Source organism: Panulirus ornatus, chromosome 24, assembly GCF_036320965.1.
Source record: "Panulirus ornatus isolate Po-2019 chromosome 24, ASM3632096v1, whole genome shotgun sequence".
Taxonomy (NCBI): domain Eukaryota; kingdom Metazoa; phylum Arthropoda; class Malacostraca; order Decapoda; family Palinuridae; genus Panulirus; species Panulirus ornatus.
In genome coordinates this window covers 9,654,386-9,680,271 of record NC_092247.1, presented here as the reverse complement: position 1 = coordinate 9,680,271, position 25,886 = coordinate 9,654,386, and the positions used below count along the sequence as shown (strand labels likewise).

Below are 25,886 nucleotides of genomic sequence, written 5' to 3'. Positions count from 1 at the left end.
ACATGAAATACAGCGGCTAGACACCGTGGTATTAAACCCCACCCAACCCCCATCCCAGACTACCCCCTAACCTCCTCAACCCCCACCCTCACCCCACCAGGCCACCAACGCATCCTTCGCTGATTATGTGACGTGTCCGGTTATGTGACGCTCCTGATTATGTGACATGGCCACTGGTGCTAGTTGTCACTTGTGTGTGTGTGTGTGTGTGTGTGTGTGTGTCCTAAGACATGATGCTGGAGAAATGGACCTGAGAAGATGAATGAAATAGAGTCACCATGAAGAATGTGTAAAGAAGCAAAGAAAAGGAAAGCTACAGAGAGGACCTGTCTATTCAAAATACATAAAAACACTATCTTAAATTCTCACATCAATACGTAAACACTTGATCACTGGTGCCTCGGATGGCGGTATACTGGGTGAAGCTGTCACCTGTGTGCACCGCCACAGCCCCAGGTCAATGGTCAGCCGCTCACGAGGCGACAGACAGAGAGGGGACTGCGTACATTTGCAGAATTAACAGCAACTGCAGGTATGTGGTGGCACAACACACCCATCTGCCAGCGTCCAGACACACCATAATCGGCGAGTCTTCACGGGAAACGGATTGTGGGCGTTATTACGAAACTGACTGGCCACAAGAACAGTCATTGTCGTTTAAAGGCTCTAATACCACGCCGTATTTCAGTGCATTTTTTTTTCTTAACATTTTGAAAGCGTTGGAGTAACCAGAGGGCGGGAGTGTGCAGGCAGCAGACGAGGGGAGTCACTCCACTAGACAGCCCGAGGCGCCCTCCTGCTGCTTCCGCTTGGGAAGGGTTTGGTTGTAAGTGAACATTTGTGTTCTGTCGAGGTATACAAACACTGGGGCAGGAGGGTGGCAGGGAGGCCGAGACAATCCGCCTGAGAGGTTCAAGGCGAAATGATTCTAGGTGATCTTGGCGCGACGGAGGGAGGCCCGTCCATCAAAGCCCGTTCGACCTGAGAGTCAGATCAGCGTCGGAGGGGGCGGTCCAATGCTTACTTATCTGCCATTAGCGTCCCCATAACTCAGGCCCCGGGGACCTGCGCCGGCACGCGGTCGCCAATCTTGCTCAACCAGTGGAAACTCGCACCAAAATGCTCCATCATTGGTATTCGTAGCGGCCAACAGTAGCGCGGGTACACCGCTTACCCGTGTCGCTGCTCTAGCTGAGATACGGCTACAACCAGCATTATTTATCCCGAAGGTGGCCGGAGCCGGCCAGGTACCCCAGCCACGGCCTCCCGCCACACAAAATCAACAGCGGCGCGCCCACCCACTGGTAATCATTCCCAAACTAATTCGGTATTCCAGAGGCGGTGGTATGGGCGCAGGGGGTCGCGGCGGAGCCCTGTGGCGTCCCCAGGGGACCCTGCTGGAGCGCCGCGCCCCTGGGGAGGCCCGCAGGACGCCCGCCGCCCGCAACCCTCATTACAGCCATCACCCTGCTAAGTGGCCCTCCCCGCCGGTAAGCCCTTGTGTCGGGGCAGCCGGACCAGAGCCTCACAAATAACACCATCAGCGCCACCACTGTCCACTTGTCACCCTGTCTCCGTCCATCACACCAGCGGTCAGCGTCCTTTGTACCTATTCCAGCCGTACATCATATGTGTAATGGTGCCACGGACAAGGGGTGTCAGAGTGCCAGACGCTTACATCCCTACCCACACCTCGGGGAGTGACTCTTCTCTTGCATTAATGGCACAGGGAAAGATGGCTTAGGTTAGAGGCCTCAACTGAGCTTGTTCTTATTGCAATTTTTCTCTGATCATGCTCCATAGCCCAAGCGTATTAATAAACAACAAATATGTTTCTCAGACCACATAATTAGTCTTCTGTTTATCTGCCACTATAAGATATTGTGGGCTCTACCACACACTACTTACACACAAGTTTAACCACTAACTTCTGCAACAGCGCGACACTACCCATGCATTTTTAAATATTAATTTCTTAGGTCCCTCTCCACTCGCGCTTCCCCAACACCCTGCTGGTCCAGGGAACATCAAAATTCTACCAAGTAACAGAAGCAGATCATGTCGCAATTTTCTTGCCACCGTCTCCCTTGGCCACCGACCGCAACCATGTTAAAGACCTCCCCACATGCTAGTCCTCGATCCCCATCCTTGACAAAACAACACTTTCAGAACTCCAGATCCAGCACACACCCGGCTTCCTCACCCTCGACACATCATCTTCATACTTCAAATCTTACCGAATACTCTACACGCCTACTTTGAAACTTATAAAATACTCTACTTCTTTACTCTAAAAGTTATCAAATAGTTCCCAGATTCCGTGCTCTGCCGTCCCTCAGCTTACACAACACATGACTCGACCTACTACCAGCACCGCCAGTTCTTCGGTCCCCTGGCACCCGCTCCCCTACCAGATGGCAGGCACCACCATCCCCACCGCAGGATTACTCTGGTAGGCCTAGGTGGGAGAGGTTTAGGGCAGCCGGGCCTAAAAACAATGCAGGCGCTCTGAGGCAGAAGGTAATGAAAGCGACGGCGAGAGGGTTTACGTCCGCCTGCCCGTCGCTTACCATCTCCAGTTTCATCAATAATCTTTTTCTCAGCTTTCTTTTAATATTCTTTGACCTCTCCAAAGACATCTCCAGTGTATTTCGTACTGTGAATGGGGGATATTTCCTGTGCGTAAAAAGCCTGTGTTGTGGATCGTCCCCTTTAAGAAGCACAGTGGAAGTTAATGGGGCTAAAGGGATGCTGTAGTTTCCTCGGTGTTTTAATACAATCCGGACGGAGGTGAAGAGGATGAGCAATCTGTAAAAAAAAAAAAAACAGTAGAACAGCAAGATGGATGAAAGCAAGTTGTCGAAAACATCGGGGTGTAAAGAGTTGAAGGAGGTGAGGAAGGGTGAGATGTGGAAGATGATGTTTGCAGAAATATGACGCGCTCCATGTTAGGTTTGTCGTGTGGATCATCCCGGCGAGCTGAACGTACAGCCTTCCTTCTAATTAGCACGTCGGCTTGTTGTCAGGGCAAGAGAGAGAGAGAAAGAGAGGTGTAGGGAGCAAAGGAATGGGAAGTTGTGGGAGAGGAAGGGAAAACTAGAGGGGGGAGAGAGTAGAATGGACTATATTCTGAATGAAAGTGCAGTGTGAGAGTGTTAGGGAGTGAGTGAGAGTGTGGGAGAGGCGGTGGGTAGCGGTGAGTGAGGTGGGCGGCGCGTGGAGGGCGTGTCAGCGCAGGTGCGTGGAGGGGCGGCCGCCCAGCCTATCACCAGCCTCCCGCCGGCATCCTGGCTCCTCCTCCTTCCTACTACCCCTCCTACTCTCCCTCTCACACTCTCTCTCTCTCACACGCCTCTCACACTCTCCCGGAGTTTACATTCCTTCTTTGGTATATTTGCGACCACTTTACGTAATAATTTTCTTAGTTTTTTCTTCCCTCGTATTTATTTCTGCATTTTCATATCTGTTGAATCCTGATGAACCTCTCCTGCCAATGACTTGGGCGACGGACGACACAGCTGCACACGTCTACCCGAGACGTGTCACCAGCCTTCCATTACCAATCTATGTGGCTCTAAATTCGTAGTTTTACCCTGAAAATTATCACACAACGTGGTCTCCTCCATGTGTCGGCCACCATTCTATAAGTATGATGGTCTTGACTTGTTCTAAGCTAGCTAGGTCAGAACGGGCTCTCCTCTTTCTCTCTCTCTCTCTCTTCAGCTCTTTAAATTCTCCTTTCCGAACTTCATCCATTTTCTTCGCAAGAGTTCCTTCATGCCCTACGGTTACTTTCCTTTGAGGATTCTTGCTCGTCCAGTTGGTTTGCTCAGTGGCTCAAATGGAACACTTTCTCAGCTCTTGCTCACTTGAGGACGTACTCTGTGCCCCTCTGCTCAAAAGTAATCTTTCTTGTGTTCCATCTTTTCTTCTCTCTCTCCTCCTTTCTCCTGATTTGGCTCTCACCTAGCTTCTATCTGCAAGTCTCTTCTCTCACTCTGCCCTATCCATTTCTCCTCTCTTCGGCTTCATCTTCATAACCCATCATTAATCCAACCCTATACCCTTCCCTTTCGGGTTAAGCGCTGTTCACAATTCCTTTTTCTCGTTATCACCATTCCCCTCACCATTCTCGCCTTCCCCTCCCCCGTCTCCATTCTTCCTCACCGTGCCCTCTGTACAGACAGACTCCAAAAACAAACACAGCCACGGCGCAGATCATCATCTGGTGGCGTGTCCCATGCTTCCAGACAGCGGTGAGGCCTCCAGACCCGGATCAATGGCTGAAATATTTCCCATAAATCCTTTCTGCTCTCCTCTTGCTTTACTGGGAGCTTGTTGCCAGCCTCTCCCGGTTTCCTCGTTAGTCTTTCAGAGCCTTCCTTTAGCTCGTCCTTGTTAGTTAAGGCCTCCTCATCTAAAGGCGTCGCTGGTTCGCGTTACAATGTTCGCTTTACGATCCAATTACTAAGTTTATTGCTGCTGTGACTCCATTTTTCTGAAGCTAAGACGACAAGGTTTTAAAAGTTTAATGGAGTTATCTATACTGAAAAATACTCCCCAGTTTACATGGACCTGACCTTGAGTTTATGGTCAGAATGATTTTCTTTGTTTTGATCTCATAACATCAAAATTTTTCTTGAAGATTACTAATCGGCTGATTGTTACTATGCATCTGTTGTACCTTACTGCGTCCAGTTACTTCCAGTAATGTTGTGCCTTTTTTCTGCAGTAAAAACGAGAGGAATGCAATAAATTTTGGGAAGTTGTATATGATGTCAAATCTCTATGCTTATACTGTTTATCTTCGACTGGTATCATGAAAGGCGTGTTCCATGTCACCTGTACCTACAGTTACTACTGCTTTACAGTCATTGGAAAATTTGGTCCTTTTGAGGAAACCATGGCTGAAAGGTTTCTTAGGAGATTTTTAAAATAGTATCCCTCAGGTCAGTTCGGTACGTCCATTTTTATACCCATGGGATGTTAGGATATACAGATTCATTTATTGTTTTGTCTTTATTATCTTTCTGCGCGTGTGGGCTGCAACGACTGGGAGCGCTCGCTGTTAAGATGAAACCACATTTCTCACCAAGACTGTGATAATTAGCAGGACGCACACTCCATCCACTGTTCCTGGAAGCAGATTAAGATATCGAGCACTGACGTATACATGGCGCTTAGAAGACATGGATTCAGTTTAGTTACTTTGCAGGACCTTAACGACCTGTACTTAATAATCACATGATTACAAATTTGCACAATTAGGACACCAGAGTCCAGATCACCACTGAACCCTAACTCCTCCTCACAGAGACAGCCAACCTCTTACTTTCCCTTATGGAGAGGTTCTTCTCTCTCGCTACTGCCAGTCTCCCCTCGCCCAGTGCTCCCGGGGAAATAATTACCAGGAAACAAAGCCGGAGTTTATCAGTAATTACGAGGCCACCGATGACGCCTTATGGGAACCTTCTGGAGAGGGGAGCTGGTAACCACTGGAAGGTCTGGAGGGCAAGTGATGAGTACTGAAAGGTCTGGAAGACAGGCAAGAGGTCTCGACGGCATGCTTTGCTGACTGGAAGGTTTAAAAAGGCTAATGCTGGACATCAGAAGGTCTGGATGGTAGACGCTACACAACTTACTGCTGGATAGGCAGGTATCAATCATTGGATGAGAAATGCTGGGTATCAATTGGAGAGGAAGGGTGTGGTTGAATACTGGAAGGCCTGGAGGCTAGCAATAGGTGCTGGAAATTCTTGAGGCACGTACATGACACTGGAATGTTTGGAGAGAAACAACTGAACATAAGGGGTATGGTGGCAAGTACTCAACAGATAGAGGCCTGGAGGGAGCCAAGTAATGAAGGGTGGAAGGTCTGGAGGCAAGTACTTGATAGTGAAAGGTCTGGAAGGAGGATATAGACATTGTAAGGTCTAAGGGCAACTACCAGACCCTGTGGAAACCTAGGAAGGCATTTGTTACACGCAAGGTCTTGAATGTGAGATGTGCAAAAATGGTGAAAAGGTTCTTTTGTTTATAGTTATCACTTTCTCCGTCTTTTCCATATAAGTTCAGTCTTCACCATCAACCTCAGTTCCACGTACACTCGCCTGACGAAACTAGTTTTATTAGAATTTCCTGGAGCCAACGCTGCTCTCGCTAACTCTCCAGAGTGCATTGTTAAAGGACACTAATGATCCAATGCCTGTTAGAAGGGATAATGGAGGTGATATGAATGAAAGAAGGTGAAAGAAGGGGATCGTCAGAGGGGGGTGAGGAAAGGGAGTAATCGGGAGGGGCGAGGAGTGGGGCGAGCGAGGAGGAGCCGGGTCATGGCCGAACGTAATTCAAACACCTCTCAATTTATGTCTTGTACTGTTACGCCTAGTAAATTCCTTGTATTCATCTCGACTCACAGTGAAGCCTGAGAGGGCTCTCCTACTACAACAGTCGAGGATATATTATATATTTATAAAGGAACTCTCCCAGAGGACTCCTTTGTCCTAAATTCTAGAGCCGCGAACTAAATGTAAAATTCACACACACACATTATCATAAAAATGATCCCGCTCCTTTACCCATGCACAGTCGAAACAAAAATGGGCCCGTAGAGTATCTTTTGAACATCGTCCTTCAAAATTGCTTCAAGCTAGTTCGTCCCTAGGGTACCATTAAGCTGTTAAACCCAGGGCCAGGACGGCGGCGGGTCCTGGAACCTCGAGGGGCACCTTCCATGTTTCAGTTCTGGCCCAACAAACTGTTGTAGGTTGGTAAGGGTCTACACTGTGTTGTGAACATTACCAACACTTCACTGCTCGTAAGCCTGTGCCTTTCGACGCGTCTCGTCACTCATTACTGCCGAATATCTAGGTGTCCCTTAATCATACTCACTCACATCGCAATCTCATGAAGTGCCTCGATACTCATTACTGCCTGTCTTGGCCTTCGAAATGGCGCTGTTTGGCAGTGAGTGGCCCAACACTCGGTAGCCTGCATCTCTTACGTACTCTGCGGCTTAACATGGACAGTTATCCCATGGTTATAAAATGCCAGTGTAAGTACCTTGCAAAGAGGAACATGCATCTTGTAAGCTCTCTTAGTTGAGAAGTGAAGTTTGCTGGCCATCCATCTCGATACCGGGCTAGTCCCATGAGTTCTCTATATGCTCTATAGATAAGGCCTGGAAAGATTGCTATTTTTTTTTTTTTCCAGTTATCTTTTTCCTCTGGTTAATAAAAGGTATCACCTTCTAACCTTGAAAGTTAAGCTCTGAAACTTCCACACACACACACACCCCTCAGTCATGTACCAAATCCCTACCAGCCCTCACCCTAGCAATTCCCTCAACACGCCAGTCCTTACCATAAACTCTTCCACACACCAGAGTCTGCCAGCCCTCACCCTACTCACTCCTCCTACAAACCAGAATTTGCCAGCCCTCATTTTTGCACCTCTTTCCACACACACCAGACTCTGCCAGCCCCCACTTTAGCACCTTCCACACACCAGACACTGCCCACCCTCACTTTAGTACCACCTTCCACACACCAGACCCTGTTACCCCTCACTTTAGTACCACCTTCCACACACCAGACCCTGTTACCCCTCACTTTAGTACCACCTTCCACACACACACCAGAGCTACTACCCCTCACTTTAGTGCCACGTTCCACACACCACAGTCTGCCAGCGCTCACCCGTGGAACCCCTCGTCTCAAAAATCCCGATACAGAGCTTTATTTGGTGCAGATAAATGATACGGCAAGTGCGGGCCCCAGGCGACGCTGATACCACCGGGTTATTTGGTGGCGAGGAATGGTACGGCCCCAGTGAGCCTGTCTGCTACCTTCGCTCGCATCTCAGATTTGCTCTGGCGACGGCGGAGATGGTGGTAGTTTGAGGAAAGTTTGGATGGGTGGTGGTGCGGGAAGCGAGCGGACGGGCGTGCACGTTTCACTCCACTTTAAATTTTCCAAAAGAGGCGCGATGACGTGACAGTAAAATTGAGGGCATCAGCGTAAGTCAAGACATAAGATCATGAAACTCGCCTGAAAATTTTGCTTTATAAAAGAGCATAATAAGCACTTCTTATCATGCAGGTGCTGGTAGTGGTAGAGGTTGCCGGAGGCAAGTCACACGTAATGATATTAGCGACCAGGGGCGAGCTGTCGCCACAGCAACAGTATAAATGCATCACAAGCAACAGGAGTAGCAATCAAAGCTGGAGGCCGGCCTCCCAACTCCTGCAACCGCCTCATCAACACCCGGCTGTGATCTGACTCACCCCTTCAACACATCAAACGTAGGCGCGCCTTTGCTGCGGTCCAGATCCCCCAGTTTGTTTAGTTTAAGCCCCATTTAATAATATTTAATCCCATTTCATACCGACTCTAATCCCCTCAACTGATCATTAAAGGGGTCGGTGCGCTGGCGATGCGCTTTTATCTCGGGTCCCAGATGGCGGGAGAGGCGTTGGTGGCGGCGGGAGCGAGGGGCCGCGCGCCGCCGGCCGCACGTTACGGCGCTCTGGATCAACACACCCGCAGTATTCTCAAGATGTACTCCGGCCCTTTTGCTGCTGTGTGTAGTGCATGGCGGGGTGTGTGCACGTGTGTATAAGCTATAGTAAAACCAGAATGAGGGACACTGTGAGGGCGACTTACGTCAGTGTCCTCACCAACGTCTCTATCTCCTCTACCGCCGCCACCACGGTCGCTCGCCAGCCTCCTGGAATGGATTGGACAAAGGTTCTCGATGGCCGCCGTGCCTATAGGAGGTGCTCAACATTTCCTTGAGGGCACAGGCGTGGAAATGGTCACAAAGGAGCCACGGTCGCCAGGAGTCAGGAGTAAATTAGTTTAAGTGCGTTGGAAACCAAAGTTAATCAAATTCTTACCTCGTCCCCTCGTATTTCTCCCGGCCAGGATGACTTGACCCGATTTTTACTCTAGAGAGCTGATGTATTTACCCCGCCGGGGACCCACTCCACTCTATATTACTCTGCCCATCTCCCTAGTATTTTCCAGTTACCTTCAAGTAATGTCAGATGTGAGGAGGAAGGCACTCAGACTGAATTGAATTATGGCCCGCTCAGGCTTCGACCGGTGGGACTAGATTTAAATATGCTAATACCTTCTGGTTTATTAATATTTAATATTTCAAGTGTATTAAGAATCACCACAGCATAAACCAATAATGATTTCGTTACTTTAAATAAATTTACATAGTGCTAACTTCCTCAACGAACAGCCAGCGGAAACTGCCCCACACGTGTCGGGTCGGCTGCCCCTTCCCCTCAGGAAGCACACGCCCTTGCGCACCTTCCCCACCTCCTCATGAAAGGTAGAATGAGACTCCAAAAATGATAGAAAAAAATGGATCTTTGCATGATGCTGGGTTTTCCTTGAGAGGTGCCACCTCTTCCTTCGAAGAGCGAGCGTGCCAGCTCTCTCCCGGAGAGCGAGCGTACCAGCTCTCCCCTGGAGAGGGAGCGTACCACCTCTCCCCCAGAGAGGGAGCGTGCCACCTCTCCCCCGGAGAGCGAGCGTGCCACCTCTTCCCCAGAGAGGAAGCGTGCCACCTCTCCGCCGGAGAGCAAACGTGCCACCTCTCCGCCGGAGAGCAAACGTGCCACCTCTCCGCCGGAGAGCAAACGTGCCACCTCTCCCCCGGAGAGCTAGCGTGCCACCTCTCCCCCGGAGAGAGAGCGTGTTACCTCTCCCCCGGAGAGCGAGCGTGTTACCTCTCCCCCGGAGAGCGAGCGTGCCACCTCTCCCCCGGAGAGCGAGCGTGCTACCTCTCCCCCGGAGAGCGAGCGTGCCACCTCTCTCTCCGGACGGCGAGAATAACGTGAGTGAGGTAATTAATCAAATCGCAGTGGCGGGGGAAGTGCATAAAGTGAAACAACATTATGTGCCGGGAGAGGGTGGCTGGGGAGAACGGAGGGAGAAGGCAACTGATGGTGAGTGGGGAGGGAGAAGCCGAATGGGAGACAGGGAGGGAAGGGAAAGGGAGGGCCAGTCCATGGAGTGGGGAGAGGGAGACAGGGGGTGGTCAGGGAAGAGCCGAGGGGGAGAGATCCAAGCAGAGAGAGGGGGAAGGAGAGGGCAGCGTGGCTGATGGAGAGTGGGGCGAGAGAGTGCAGGTACAGGAGAGACGAGATGAGACGGTTACGGGAGAGCGGAGAGAGTGGACAGCTACGGGAAGCAAGACTGAAGAACACGGCCAGGGAGGAGGGCAGACACACCACACATACACCCACCTGGCTGAGAGGGAGAGTATTCCTGTAGGTGTGAGAAGAACCTGAGCAGAGGCTACAAGTGCAGGATGGAAATGTAACTAGAGAATAACTTTGGCGAAAGAAAAGAATAATATCAGACAGGATATAAGAGGAAAATAGAGAGTAAAAGAAAGGAAGAGACGGAATGAAAAGAAGAGAAAAAAAAAGGTGAGAAGGCGTGGGAGGGAGAGGTACAAGAAGAAACAAGAGAGGTGTGACCAAGAATGGAGGGAGGAAACATTACTAGAGGTGATGGAGGGCCAGGAGCGGAGGAGATCTGGATGGTCATATAGCAAGAGATATTTGATTGGAAAATCCATGGATCGAGGACGGCGGAGGGAGGGAGAGAGGGAGGAAGGGAGTGAGGGAGGAAGGGAGAGAGGGAGGGTTGAGCATGACAACCCTGATGACAGGAGACCTCAGGGCCAAAGAACTCTGCCTGGAACGCTTGCACCACACCCCTACCACACCAGGAATAAATTAGCAAACATTAATCAACCATCACGTGATAAAACTTAACGTTCGAGCACCTAATGTGCATCTAAACACACACACACACACACACACACACACACACACACACACACACACACACACGACCTCTTCACAAACAGGCAAAATCTCCCAGCAAGTTACTTTCCTTTCACATTATGCAGATGCGTGTAGATCCCCCTGGTGAGGCGTGCTGCCCCAGACCTTAACAACCATCAGCTGACGAATTGCATCATCCGCATACTGTGGCTGCGAATAATGAATTAATTAGGGTGTCATTTTAACCCTTCCCCCCAGGCGGCCATTTTGACTCACAAGCCATTGCCTTCTAAAAGGTTCCCCTTAACATCCCTTCGCTCTCCCCCTTCCACGTCCTCTAACACGTCCGACGTCCCCTTAGCTCCTCCCCTCTCAGCTACCTCCCCTCCCATCCTACTCTACCCCAACAGTAAGCTCTTCCTCCTTTCCGCATCACTTACCCTCTTTCGTTTCGTTTATCAACTCCTCGTCTATTTGTTCGATTAAGATGACCTAAATGCTTCTTTAAATCTACTGACAGTTAATGTTCATCCTCGTTGTGGTAAGATTACCGTCACAGCTTCCTTGTTTTACATTGCAGTAAGAGACGTGTCTATCATGGGCAGTCAACTGTGCGTTTTGTCTGTTATCATAGCACGATTTTGTCACCTTTCTTTTGGCTCTTATATCATCGTCGTATTTTGCTACTGTGTCTTCTCTGTTCTGTTCTATCACTTCTTGTTCTACCTTACTCCTTCCTCATACTTTTTCTCTTCGTCTTCAATCCATTCGTCTCCTCCTTCCCTATTTCCAATTTCTCCCTCCTGTTAACTCTCTCCTTATATACTGACCATCCCACTTCTGTCTCTTACATTAACAGCATTTATGTTCTTTTCTGTATGTTTTTCCCCTTCTTCCTCTAATTATCTGCTCATGCTCTTGTTCTTCCCACTACCTTCTTTTCTCTTCTTCCACTCCTCTGTCTTCCCATCTCCCCCTCCCTCCCTCCCCCATTTTTTTTTTCGCTCTTTCTCCTCGCGGTCCTCTCCCCCTGCCCACCCAGCTTCCCCTACATGGCGGAGGTCCCGACAGATATATAGGATAGTGGGAAACTTTAGTTGGATTTACTGAGACAGTTAGAAAAGGACGCCGGAAGTTTCTCACATTTTGCAATATTGCTTCAGAGAACTGTCCTCGCGTGATCTTATACCTCCTTATAGATAATATAAATTGAGATCATACGTCCGTATATCTGGCCGGCGCAGAGACCGCCAGACACAAATTACATACGGGGGAAATAACAAAAGCTGACGCCTCTCCCAAGGCTCTACCTTGCGCCACCGACGCCGCCACGGAGGCGGCCATAACTCTTGGCTGCGTTAGCTCCAGTTTGCAATATGCGATCCAATTAAGCCCGCCATCAACTTATTCCATTTCGTGTGAGGCAATGTATGCATGCTTCCACGACAACCAACCCGCCAGGAGAGGCAAATTAAATTTCACCGCTGAGAACCAACGGTTCCCCTTGCCATCCACTCTCACAACTAGAAACTCAACCGCCATTTTTGTGTCTACAACCCGGTTGGAGGTTACGTGTTGTGTTCTTGTTAATCTCCGTGTGTATGCTTACGTTTTCTCATTTTCTGTCTTGATATGGTACAAGATGACCGAAATTTATAAACTGAAACATCGTTTTTGTACGAATCGAAGGCTGTTACGATCGGGATCATACATAGCACTGGCGATCCTATTTCTCCGACAAGGTTTTCGTAATTCACCAATGACACTGAAAAAAAAAAAAAACTTTCACCAACACTAAGTAAGCATTTACCTGCACCATCACAACACTTCTATTATCCTTCCCAGCATCCGGATCTTTCTCCCATCTCTCGTAGACATCCATTCCCCATCATTTAGGTCTTCCTCCTCCATAGCAGACATCCAGCTCCCCAACATCTATGTCTTTCCCTCCCTCCTCACACAGATATCCCCCTCCCCAACACCTACGTCACCCCCACCCCTAACACACCCACCTCTCCACCACCTGGGTCTCCCCCTCCCTCACAGACACCCACCTCCCTTCCCACTTACTCCCACCTCCCACCCGACTCCTCCAGCTCACATCAATACCACCACCGGCACCACGGCAGTGCCCCGACACTCCACACACACAAGACTCACCCTCTACATTACTCTCCGCAGATTTTCCGCGCTTCGGTCCCACAACGCTGCCGCCACTCCATCGAAAAGTTGGAATAGGAGAAGGCAGCGGCGATGGCGGTAGCGGTAGCAGCGAGCCAATGAGGGCGCTCGTCATTTTTCTCCGGGGAGCTTTGCATTCAATTGAGGGGAAGTTTCTTGCGTGCTGGTTTAATACGGAGATAAGTGGAGTTTTATAATAAATTCATGAGGGCGGTTCTGGGGATCATTAGAGCGGAGGCTTGGGAGATGGGGAGTAGCGAGGACTTGAGTCTGTGCTGGTGGCACGAGGGAGGGTGAAGAACGATGTGGTGTGTTCGGTACCCCCTGACAGGTCATGGTCTTGTCTCGCCTTCCTCCCCGCAACATGGCACTACCACACCGACCCATCTTAAAACTCTTATCGAGTCAAACGACTAAAAATAAGAGGAGGGGAAAAATAAGACTGAATAAGGAAAAAAAGAACACCCGCCAGAAAATGCTATAAATTATTTGACCTCGAGGACTAAATGTGAATGTTTTCTAAAAATTTGCAAAATGAAATAAAATTCTTGAAGAAAATACGGTCATATTTACGAGAGAAAACAGTGAGAAAAGGAAACCTCCTCCTCCTCCCCCTCCTCTTCAGCCCTCTTTCTCGGCTCCAGAAATCCCCCTCGCTAGCGTACCCGAAGAGTCTAATGCATAGCATTACTCAGCGGGTCCAGGACGGGTGTTATAGGCTTTTAACACGATGAAGATCCACTTCCTACCACCGCATCCTATACAGCGGCTCGTCTTGGCTGCCTCTAGTGCTGTTCTATTTGCTTCTAGGTCATCCATGAAGCCTCTAGTACCATTCAGTCTGCCTCTAGTGCTATTCAGGCTGCTTCTGGTACCATTCTAGCTGCCACTCACTCATTCCAGCTACCTCTAGTGCCATTCAGACTGCCACTGATTCATCCTAGCTGCCTCTACCACCATTTAAGCTTTCTCTGTCCTATTACAGCTGCACCGGGTGCCATTCTAGGTGCCTCAACTCGCCTCAGCTGCTCTTATTGTCTTTAAAGGTGTTTCATTTTCGTCTCGACTTCTTTGATTCATATCTTCAGCGTCTAGTGTCATTCAAACTGTTACTAACTCATCCCAGCTAACCCCAGGATCACTCAAGCTGCCCTTATTTCATTCCAACAGCGTTTGGTGTCGGTTTAGCTGCTTCTTAGATACATCAGCTGTTGTTGATTCAATTCAAACTCCTCGTTATTCATCCCAGCTGCTGCTCGTACCAATTAAGCCACCTTTGATTCATCCCAGCTGCCTTCAGTACTATTCAGATTAGCTATGACTCATCCTAGCAACATTTCCTGCCATTCAAGACGTTCCTGCCCCATCCTGGCAGCCTCTAGTGCCAATCAAACTGCCTCCGACTCATTCAGGTTACACAGTGACACATATCCGCACACTGAAACATCTTTAGCTCCCTCTATCTCACTCAAGCCACATTTGTCATTCTAGCTCTCTTGTTATATGATTTTAGCTGTCTCATGCCCTCATTCATCTCATTTGCTCCTGTTAATATATAAGCTGTCGTCTACTCAACTCGCTTCAAATGTCATATTAACTGGTTTCCTATCACTGGCTCTACTTCCATCCTAAATGTCTAAGTATACTGGCTAACTTTTATGATAGTTTGTCTCTGACCCATCTCGAGTACACCTTATAGCCATCCTAGCTGTCTCAACACATCCCTCTATATATATATATATATATATATATATATATATATATACCAGATACAGGATATAGCATGCACGGGTCATACATATACATAGGCCAGGTGGGTGGTAAAACCTGCAAAGGTCACATGTATACATAGACCAAATTAAGAATATAGCCTGCAAAGGTCACACATACAGACCAGGTGAAGGCTATAGCCTGGTGTGTTTACACACACACATACATACATACATACATACACAGATTGTGAAGGGTATAGTTTACTGAGGTTCCATACATATCCTGATGTTATCTAGCTTCACTCGTCCAGAATGCTATACTTTACATGTGATGTATTTGACCAGAGTTTCCTAAAAACTGTTAGAAGAGAACACTGAGAGACAAGAGGCTGGAGGAAAAAATTTCATAATAAAAGCCGCGAGTACAACGGTACAATTAAGGCCCTTCACCACGCGGCCACTATTTTCAATTAAGAAACTTCTGAGAACATTCCGTCCTGGGGAAAAAAGGAGAGAGAGAGAGAGAGAGAGAGAGAGAGAGAGAGAGAGAGAGAGAGAGAGAGAGAGAGAGAGAGAATGGTCATAACCACAGAACTCAACAAACACAAGCACTCGCGTAAGGTAGGCCCACATGAACAAAAGTACATACAAACACACTTGTTCATGCATACATACAAAGGACTAAGGATATATATTACTCTCCCCACAACACGTAATACACAAGTAATAACAGGCACATATATGGCCAACGTGTCTGTTGATTCATTTTAACAAAAAGGACGGTGCCATGACTAACCCCTTTCTTAAGGCCTTTTGTCTCTTGTACATACCTAAACCTATATAGTAAAGACAACATTCATGTTAATCACACATGGTATAGTTTAACAGCGGCTTGAGGAGTTACAGTTCGCGGTAATAGGAAAGTGTGGTAACAGTATAGACCTTGCTTATCAGCTATCGGACGATTTTTTACAAAAAAAAAAGGGGAACTACATTACATAGACACATAATGCAGACCTGACCCAATCATCATCAGGTGCAGACGAACTCTCTTTAAGTTTCTGATCTTACACATCTAAGGTTCACTTCATCAACAACAAAAATACGTAAATTATTATCCAGTGAGCATAATATAGGTCCAGTAAAATTCGTGGGGGTAAAATTCGCCGAAGTTAAGACGGCTGGTGCACAATTCACGCCCGCTTTATCCCCGCACAATGAAAATTCCCCAAAGTTGAATCCAATTACTTTGTTTTATTGCACGTCCGGCGAGGGCTCTGGGGGAAGTTTTAAAACTTTTCCCCCCTTCCCCTCACATTTCTTCAGAGTTAAGAACTAAAGACAATCAATTTAAAGTTGGTTAACAAACAGCAAGTGTTGCCTGGGGCGCGTGTTACAACTGTTTGCTGATGCCGGAACGGCGACGGAGACCTCCTTCTGTGGGAGCTGGAACTACGACGACTCCCATCTGCAAAAGTTGGGGAAAGACAACTTACGTCTGCAGAGGCTTGACTACGATGACTGGGTTCTGCCAGCGATGGAACGACGATGATCATCTCCTGCCAGGGGGGCGGCGGAAGATCCGTACATGCATTCTCTTGCAGGTGAAATAACCCCAGTCGCCTTCTGCTGGTGGTGGTGGTACTGGAACTACCAAGATGACTTACCTTCAACTACATATCATCGAGATAATATCTGAGTCTGGAGCTGAACATAGATACTACAGTGGCCTGTGTGAGAACCCTCGACTGGAACTACAACTGTGATGATTATTTCCAGATGTGGATGGAAACAAGTTCGGAGTTTCCTCTGAGGCTGGATTCACAACAAGCACCTTCTGAGGATGGCGGTGTACATAGAGCATTCGCATTGCAATCTCGCTTAAGCATTTTCACATGCATCGAAACAGTCGAATCTAAGCTTATGTAACATATCGATTGAGACCAAACATCATGACAATATTGAAGTCGATCCGCATCTCAAAATATTAAGAAAGTATTGTTTTGGACGCTTCCAACATCTCTCAACACTATACTGTCACTCCGTAGTTGATATCCACGGGGAGGTCTCATTATTCGACCCCAGACCATCTGAAGATTTATATTAGGCCTGTTAGCCCATCAGAGAGTTCGTAACTTTGCCCCAGGCCATCTGGAGACTCATAAAGAGGGATTCTAGAACTGCGATCAGCTAAGAATAACTCGACCCTGAAAATCACCAACGGGGCGCTGCCGACGCTCTTCGGGCTTCACGCGTAATTGCTTAATTCCTTGCCGCTGAAGCTTCGTCATTAACATAAGTTTTAATTTGGCTAAGAGCTAAAGACTTGAAGATGCCGTGCGGCGTCGTGATGGTCGGGAACCGGTGGTGAAAATGGTGGAGGGGTCGGAAGGGGTAGTGGTGAGGTGATGGTGTCTGATGGGTTGTGGGAGTTGATGCGGTGAAAATGGTAAGAGGAGGCACGGCTGAAATTATGTATGATGTGAAAACGGTGGATGGTGGTGGTGCAGTGAAAACGCGCTGGAAGGAGGTGGTAGTTGTGGTAGTGTGACGTGGGTGGTAAGGCTGAAAATAGTGTCAATAATGTGGTACGGGTGATGATAATGGTGAAGGAAGGGATGAGCGGAGATTGTTGTAATAATATAATCCAAGGGAGCATCGTGTTTTGGGGGGGCCAGATGCTTTAGGAAAGACGCTGGAACAACTCCTCATTTTGACCCCCTACTGGGAGCCTTGCGCTCGGGGCGAAGGCTTTCCAAAGGGAGACACTGGGACACCATAGTTACTGTGCGTGACATGTCGCGAATTGTGCCGCCGACGAGTCTTGAAAAACATATGAGAAGTGTAGCGTTTGTGGAAATGAAAACGAAAGAAAGACATAAATGGTGACTCGCCGATGATTTGAGATGAGCAGTAGCTACACTGATAGAGGCACATAGATGGAACGAAGGTAAACTAGGGGAAATGTGGTCATGTCAAGCGTGAGGGTTAGGAAGAGCTGGTTGAGATGGTGACATTGTGACTGACACGGTGAGGGGTGGTGTCAAGGGATTGGGTACAAGAGGAATGGAAGAACAGGCCACAACGGTAACCGGAAACAGCGGGTGAGAGAGTGTGGGAAGAAGCTTGGAGAGAAGTCTGAAATCAAATGGCGGAGATAACAGAAAAGTGGTTGATAAGTGAGTAGAGAGAGAGAGAGAGAGAGAGAGAGAGAGAGAGAGAGAGAGGGGGGGGTTGAGAGAGGGTAGTGCCATTAGCGTCGTCTCTTAGCCGAGGGGAAGGAAAGTTTCCGGGTCATTAGTCCCAGGACTCACCACGCTCCATCGCACACCCGGAGCCCTTTCCTTCTGACCGCCACTCCGCCCTTCCAGATCTGCAGGTCAACTTTCCGGGCTTGCAGGCCAGCCTTCCAGGCTTGCACGTCAGTATTCCAAAAATGCAGACTCAAATACTATATTGCAAGTCAGCCTTTCAAACTGGCTGAAAAGATTGCAACGCGGGCCAATACCCGATGGCCGGGGAATCGCTGGTCCGGAAACCCCAGATATGTAGATCTGCCCACTATCACTGTATATTGAACAATATATATATATATATATATATATATATATATATATATATATATATATATATATATATATATATTGGACTCTATAAAAATGATACATATTTGTAAATCGGTAAAAAAAATCCATTTCTCGAGAGGGCAACAAGGAAGCTCTCTCTGCCGGGAATGTCGCTCGATGTCTTGGTCGATCACTTGTTCTATCCGGTCAGAAGTGTAAGCTCACCATTTAAGGATCCATCGTTACATTGTTTGCCGACTGATATATTGGGCCAGTGTGTTCGGACGGTGGAGAGCAACATCCTCCCGCTGCCCTTGTCTTGAAAGACGACTCCCCACAAGCCACACAACTTCTAGAGGCCTTCCAGTTCCTTCAGATAAATCCTTCCAGTTCATTTCCTAAACCCAACGAATCATCATTCCAGTCTAGATCGCATAGCCTCCAGACCTCCATCTTTATTGGCTCCTGGGTCTCGTCTATTCGCTTTTCGTACTGACGGTAAACACCACGAGCTGGCCAGTCTCAAATTACCTTCACTCATCCTTCCCTACTTTGTTTACGCCTCAACACGAGTTTTCTCTTTGCACAAACTCGTTCTACAAGACGTTCAACATTTGCCAGCTCCAGGCAGGAATAAGTAGGCCAGAATACCTCAGGAAAAAATGAAATATAAAAGAACGACTAATTAACTAATCAGCCTCTGGAAGACGAGACATGAACCGGTATGTACACACTGGTGACTGGCACCCCTGGCGAGAGCCTCTCTGCCCATAATCAAGAGAAAATGGTGGGTTATGCAGCTCAATCACCGCCGTCTTTTCTTTTGCTAAGACACAAGAACTTGCACAAAGCCCGAAGAATCCCTGGGGTAGTCATTGATGCCAAAGTGTTACGGCGTAATCTTCGCTCGACCAGAAATCATCAATAGCAATTAGTTCTGATCTGCTGGGTGACCATCAATGGCGAGACTGGGCGTCTCTCCCCGCTGGACACCCGCGCTTCCCAAAACATTACGTTCTGACACCCGCGTATGACGGGATACGGGACACGAGCGATACTTGCGAAGTCTGCGGCTGATACACACAGGAGCTGGACAGGCACTAAGAGCCCAACAATGCCACCGTAATAACAAAAGCACACGGCACTGCGGACAACATTATCTCTGGGGACCTTTTGTTTGTTGGGCCGGACTCCCACTCCTGGAATTGGCCGAGAGTAAACACTTAGCATGCACTTGAGCCCTCGCTCGGACTCTCAGGGAGCATAATGACTCTTTAATACGGTCTGTTTGTTGTTGATTTTTACTTTTACCCTGACTGGAGACGTGTTGTATATCTCAGTTATACTATCATGATATATATATATATATATATATATATATATATATATTACAAAATTTGAAGACATTATAAATCAAGGGAGTTGTTTGTGGTAGAGATTAAGCACACATCATGACATACCTCTAGTTCCAGCCACCATCGTCATCCTGGTCATTTCGTCGTCGGGGATGTGAACCTTCAGCGGCAATGGGTCTGTTTTTCCTCCATTTCCGGTAAATCTAATTCTCGAGGGTGATGAGTCCCTCGGTAATTCTATGCTAACCCGTGTATTATCTCACTGTAGGTCGTTTCACAAAAGATTGCAAAATATTTTGCATGAGTGAGTTTAGAAGCTGTCAGTAAAGCCCTCGGAAAAGCTGTGCATAAACGTGGCTCTTTCAATTTCAATGAATATATAAACAATAGCAAAATGGGGTATATCCAGACCTTTTTTTTAAATCAACGCTAAGAGGAGGCTGATAACTCAAGTTGCAAACTTATAAATAGATAAAAAGTATTTCTGCTTTAGAATAAAGCAGACCATAGCCACATCAAACCACTAGAGGATATCTTTCAATCTAACAATGACGGATGAGTTTCCAGTTCCCGTTTGACGTGAATGAGGTCAGGATATGAGAGGCGAGGGAAGGGAGCAGGTCCTGTACTCACCAGTTGTTGACTTGTAGGATAGTTAAGCCCGTGTCCTGAGCCAGCTGTTTCTTTTGATCCTCGGAGGGGTACGGATGCTGCAAGTGATGAGAGTTAGGAGTAACTTCATTTATGTGATTAATACAAGTAAATGTAGTAAAATTAACAATATGGATAATCAAACAACTTTAATCAATAGCACTGTAATAATAATATTAGCGTTAATAATAATCATAATGCTAGTGACAAAAATGTCTTGTACACAATAGAAAAGGACGATCACACTAATAGCAATGAGCTTAGAATAAAAATGGTAGAATGGAAGACGACCAGTTGTCAATGGGCAACTTTGTGGTTGCGATAGATCTCCTCTTAAGCGTTGTATGGTACGGATAATGATAGATAATGTCATTATCATTACCTATCTTAAGAATGATCATCACTATCACTGACAACTACATTTATAATTATGGTCGTCTAATATAATTACGCTGGTAACAACGGTACTATGACCAACGGGTGTAAGTTACAATTCCACGTTTCATATAGTAAAAACCAAATATTAAAACCATTTGATCCAAAATGGGTCAAAACTACGAGCGAACTCGGAACAGTCAAGCTACTTATGTGAAAATAAAATGAAATTAGCAAAGATTTGATATAAAATACCAGCGCAAAATACTGTGTACCCAGAGTCACTCGTCCTCATTATGAAATAAAAAAGATTGTCATTTTCTACGAAAAATCTTTTGAATAAGGAGAATATACTGATGTCTGTCAAGGGGAGAGGTAGGGAGGGAGACAAAGGAGAGGGAGAGATAGGAGAGACTCTCTATCTCTCTCTCTCTCTCTCTGGGAGGAAAGAAAGATTCTCTCCCTCTGTTTCCTTCCCCTCTCTCTCGTCTCCATTTGAGGAAGGAGAGGGAAGAGATATGGGGGAGGGGGGTAGAGGGAGCTGGAAGGGAGGAGGAGGAGAAAGGGAGGGAACAGGTAGGGGAGAGGGAGGGAGGAGGAGAGGGGGAAGGGGTAGGAGAGGAGAGAGAAGAATGTTAGGAGACAGAGAATGGGAGGAGAGAGAAAGGGGAGAGGGAGGAGAGGAATGAGAGAGAGAGAGGGGGGATGTAAGAGAGGAAAGAAAGGAGACGAAAGGAGAGAAGAGGGAGGGAGGGAGGGGAGAAAAAAAAGGAGACATAGGGGAGAGATGGAGAGAGAGGGGGGGGGGGGGAGAGAAAGTGTAAGAAAGCGAGGAGAGACTGCCTCTTTCTCTCCAATCCGTCCCCTCTCCTTTGTTAATATCTTCTCTCCTATCGCTTTTTCTTCTCTCTATCACTCCTCTCCTCTTGACTCTTCACTCTCTGTTTTTCTTCTCACTTCTCTCATCTGTTTCTAGTCTCCTCTCTATTTCTTTCATCACTCTTCTCTCGTTCTCCGCTCTTTCATCTCTCTCCCTCGTCTCTCCTCTATTTTCTTCCCTCTTATTCTCTTCGCTCTTCCATTTCTCCCTTCTCTCAGAGAGAGAAGAGACAGAGAGAGAAGAGAGCGAGACTCTTCTCTTTCTTCTCTTCTCTTCTCTCCTCTCCTCTCTCTCTTCTCTCATCTATCTCTCCTCTCCTCTATCTCTTCTCTATCTCTTCTCTCCGCTATCTCTCCTCTATCTCTTCTCTCCTCTCCTCTATCTCTTCTCTCCTCTATCTCTCCTCTCCTCTATCTCTTCTCTTCTCTACCTCTCTCCTCTCCTCTCTTCTCTATCTCTTCTCTCCTCTCCTCTATCTCTTCTCTTCTCTCCTCTCCTCTATCTCTTCTCTCCTCTCCTCTATCTCTTCTCTTCTCTCCTCTCCTCTATCTCTTCTCTCCTCTCCTCTCCTCTATCTCTCCTCTCCTCTCCTCTATCTCTCCTCTCCTCTCCTCTATCTCTTCTCTTCTCTCCTCTCCTCTATCTCTTCTCTTCTCTCCTCTCCTCTATCTCTTCTCTCCTCTCCTCTATCTCTTCTCTCCTCTCCTCTATCTCTTCTCTTCTCTCCTCTCCTCTATCTCTTCTCTTCTCTCCTCTCCTCTATCTCTTCTCTCCTCTCCTCTCCTCTATCTCTTCTCTCCTCTCCTCTATCTCTTCTCTCCTCTCCTCTATCTCTTCTCTTCTCTCCTCTATCTCTTCTCTCCTCTCCTCTCCTCTATCTCTTCTCTCCTCTCCTCTATCTCTTCTCTCCTCTCCTCTATCTCTTCTCTCCTCTCTCCTCTCCTCTCCCTCTTCTCTCCTCTCCTCTATCTCTTCTCTCCTCTTCTCTCCTCTCCTCTATCTCTTCTCTCCTCTCTCTCTCCTCACCTCTATCTCCTCTCCTCTATCTCTCCTCTCCTCTATCTCTTCTCTCCTCTATTCTATCTATCCTCTATCTCTCTCTCCTCTCCTCTATCTCTTCTCTCCTCTATCTCTTCTCTCCTCTATTCTATCTCTCCTCTATCTCTTCTCTCCTCTATCTCTTCTCCTCTACTCTCCTCTATCTCTTCTCCTCTCCTCTATCTCTTCTCTATCTCTTCTCCTCTACTCTCCTCTATCTCTTCTCCTCTCCTCTCCTATCTCTTCTCTCCTCTCCTCTCCTCTATCTCTCCTCTCCTCTCCTCTATCTCTCCTCTCCTCTCCTCTATCTCTTCTCTCTCTCCTCTCCTCTCTCTCTTCTCTCTCCTCTCTTCTCTTCTCTCCTCTCTTCTCTCCTCTCCTCTCTCTTCTCTCCTCTCTCTCTCTCTTCTCTCCTCTCTCTCTCTCTCCTCTCCTCTCTTCTCTCCTCTTCTCCTCTCTCTTCTCTCCTCTCCTCTCCTCTCCTCTCCTCTCTCTCTTCTCTCCTCTCTCTCTTCTCTCCTCTCTCATCTTCTCTCCTCCCACTTCCTCTCTCCTCTTCCTCCTCTCTCCCTCTCTCTCTCTCTCCTCTCTCTCTCTCTCCTCTCTCTCTTTTCTCTCCTCCTCTCTCTCTCTCTCTCTCATCTCTCTCCCTCCTCTCTTTCTCTCCTACTCCTCTCTCCTCTTCTCTCTCTCCTCTCTCTCTTTCTCTCTCTCTCTCTCTATCCTTCTCTCCCTCTCTTCTCGTCTCTCCTTCTCCTCTCTCTCTTCCTCTCTTCTCTCCTCTCTCTTCTCTCCTCTCTTCTCTTCCTCTCTCTCTTCACTCTCTCTCTCCTCTCTCCTCTCTCTCCTCACTCTCTCTCCTCCTCTCCTCTCCTCTCTCCTCCTCTTCTCTCCATCCCTCTCTTCTCTCTCCCTCTCTCTCTCTCCTCCTCTCCCTCTCCTCACTCTCCTTCCTCCTCCTCTACTCCCTCTCCTCTCTCTCTCCTCTCTCTCCCTCTCCTCTCCTCCTCTCCTCTCCTCTCTCCTTTCCCTCCCTACTCCCCTCTCTCCTCTCTCCTCTCTCCTCTCCTCTCCCTTCTCTCCTCTCCTCTCTCCACTCTTCCTCTCTCTCCTCTCTCCTCCTCTCTCTCTCCTCCTCCCCTCTCCTCCTCCCTCCTCTCCTCTCCTCTCCTCTTCTCTCCCTCTCTCCTCTCCTTCTCCCTCTCCCTCTCTCTCCTCTCCCCTCCCTCTCTCATCCTATCTCCTCCCTCTCCTCTCCTCTCTCTCCTCTCTCCTCTCTCTCTCCCCTCTCTCTCCTTCCTCCTCTCCCCTCTCTCCTCCTCTCTCTCTTCTCTCCTCTCCTCTCTTCTCCTCTCTCTCTTCTCTCCTCTCTCTTCTCCTCTCTCTCTTCTCTCCTCTCCTCTCTTCTCCTCTCTCTCTTCTCTCCTCTCCTCTCTTCTCCTCTCTCTCTTCTCTCCTCTCCTCTCTTCTCCTCTCTCTCTTCTCTCCTCTCCTCTCTTCTCCTCTCTCTCTTCTCTCCTCTCCTCTCTTCTCCTCTCTCTCTTCTCTCCTCTCCTCTCTTCTCCTCTCTCTCTTCTCTCCTCTCCTCTCTTCTCCTCTCTCTCTTCTCTCCTCTCCTCTCTTCTCCTCTCTCTCTTCTCTCCTCTCCTCTCTTCTCCTCTCTCTCTTCTCTCCTCTCCTCTCTTCTCCTCTCTCTCTTCTCTCCTCTCCTCTCTTCTCCTCTCTCTCTTCTCTTCTCTCTCTTCTCCTCTCTCTCTCTCTCTCTCTCTCTCTCTCCTCTCTTCTCTCTCTCTCTCCTACTCTTCCCTCTCCTCTCTCTCCTCTCCTCTCCTCCTCTCCTCTCTCCTCTCTCCTCTCTCCTCCCTCTCTTCTCCTTCTTCTATCTCTTCTCTCCTCTATCTCTTCTCTCCTGTTCTCTTCTCTCCTCTCCTCTATCTCTTCTCTCCTGTACTCTCCTCTCCTCTTCCTCTCTGAAGAGGAGAGGAGAGGAGAAGAGAAGGGAGAGAGGAGAGGAGAGAGAGGAGAAAAGAAAAAGGAAGGAGAGGGAGAAGAGAGAGGAAGAGAGGAGAGAAAAAGGAAAGAAAGAGAGGAGAGGAGAGAAAAAGGAGGGGAGGAGAAGAGAAGAAGAGGAAGAGAGGAGAGAAGAGAGAGAGGAAGGAGAGAAGGAGAGAGGAGAGGGAAAAAGAGAGGAGAGAGAGGAAAGGGGAGAAGAGAGAAAAGGAGAGAGGAGAGGAGAGGAGAGAAAGGAGAGAAGAGAGGAGAGGAGAGAGAAGAGGAAGGAGAGAAAAGGGGAGAAGAGAAGGAGAGGAGAGAGAAAGGAGAGAAGGAGAGAGGAGAGGAGAGGAGAGGAGAGGAGAGAGGGAGAGGAGAGAAGAGAGGAGGAGAGAAAAAGAGAAAGAGAGGAAAGGAAAAGAAGAAGAAAAGGGGGAAAAGGAGAGAAGAGAGGAGGGAGAGAAGAGAGAGAGGAGAAGAGAGGAGTGAGAGAGGAAGGAGAGAGAGAGGAGAGGAGAGAAGAGAGGGGAGGAGAGAAGAGAGGAGAGGAAGAGAGAGAGAGGGGAGGAGGAGAGAAAAAGGAGAGGAGAGAAAGAAAAGGGAGAGGAGAGAAAAGAGGAGAGAAGAGAGGAGAGAAAAAGAGGGGAGAGGAGAGGAGAGAGGATGAGGAAGAAGAGAGGGGAGGAGAGGAGAGAAAGGAGAGGAAAAGAAAAAGAGAGAGGAGAGGAGAGAAGAGGAAGGAGAGAGAGGAGAGAGAAGAGGGGAGGAGAGGAAAAGAAGAGAAAAAGAGGAAAAGGAGAGGGAGAAGAAAGAAAGAAGAAGAGATAGAAGAAGAGGAGAGAAGAGAGAGAGAAGGAAAAGAGGAGAGAAGAGAGAGAGAAAAGAAGAGAGGAGAGAAGAGGAGAAGGAGAGAAAAGGAGAGAGGAAAGAAGAGAAGAGAGGAAGAAGGAGAGAGGGAAGAGGGAGAGAAGAAGAGAGGGAAAAGGAGAGGGAAAAAGGGGAGGGGAGAGAGCGCGCTCCCTCTCCCTGGCGTCCTCTTCGCGCCGCCTCCCCCTCGGCTCTCTTCGCTCCTCTCTTCTCGCCCTCCTCCCTCGGGGCTCTCCCCTTTCTTTTCCTCCGCTCGCTCGTCTCTCTCTCTCTCTCCTGCTCTCGCCTCCGTCTCGCCTCTCTTCGCGTTCTCTCTTCGGCCTTCCTCCCTCGCCTCCTTCCTTCTCTCGCTCTCCTCTCTCTTTTCTCTTTTCTTCTCCCCCCTCCTCTTCGTTTCTCCCTCTCGTCGTCCGCCGCTCTTCTTTTCTCTCTCTCTTCTTTTCCCCTTTGTCTCTCGCT

General features: G+C 48.1%; 1 protein-coding gene across 19 annotated transcripts in view; it reads right to left on the bottom strand.

The window, feature by feature from the left end:
• The window catches only part of hth (Meis homeobox homothorax), a 576,382-nt gene that overhangs the window by 76,301 nt on the left and 474,195 nt on the right, over window positions 1-25,886 (bottom strand). For all 19 annotated transcript variants that reach the window (XM_071677162.1, XM_071677168.1, XM_071677160.1 and 16 more), the window contains one exon: window positions 20,258-20,334. In XM_071677162.1, the coding sequence (XP_071533263.1) occupies window positions 20,258-20,334 (77 nt within the window). The remainder of the gene's footprint in view (window positions 1-20,257; window positions 20,335-25,886) is intronic.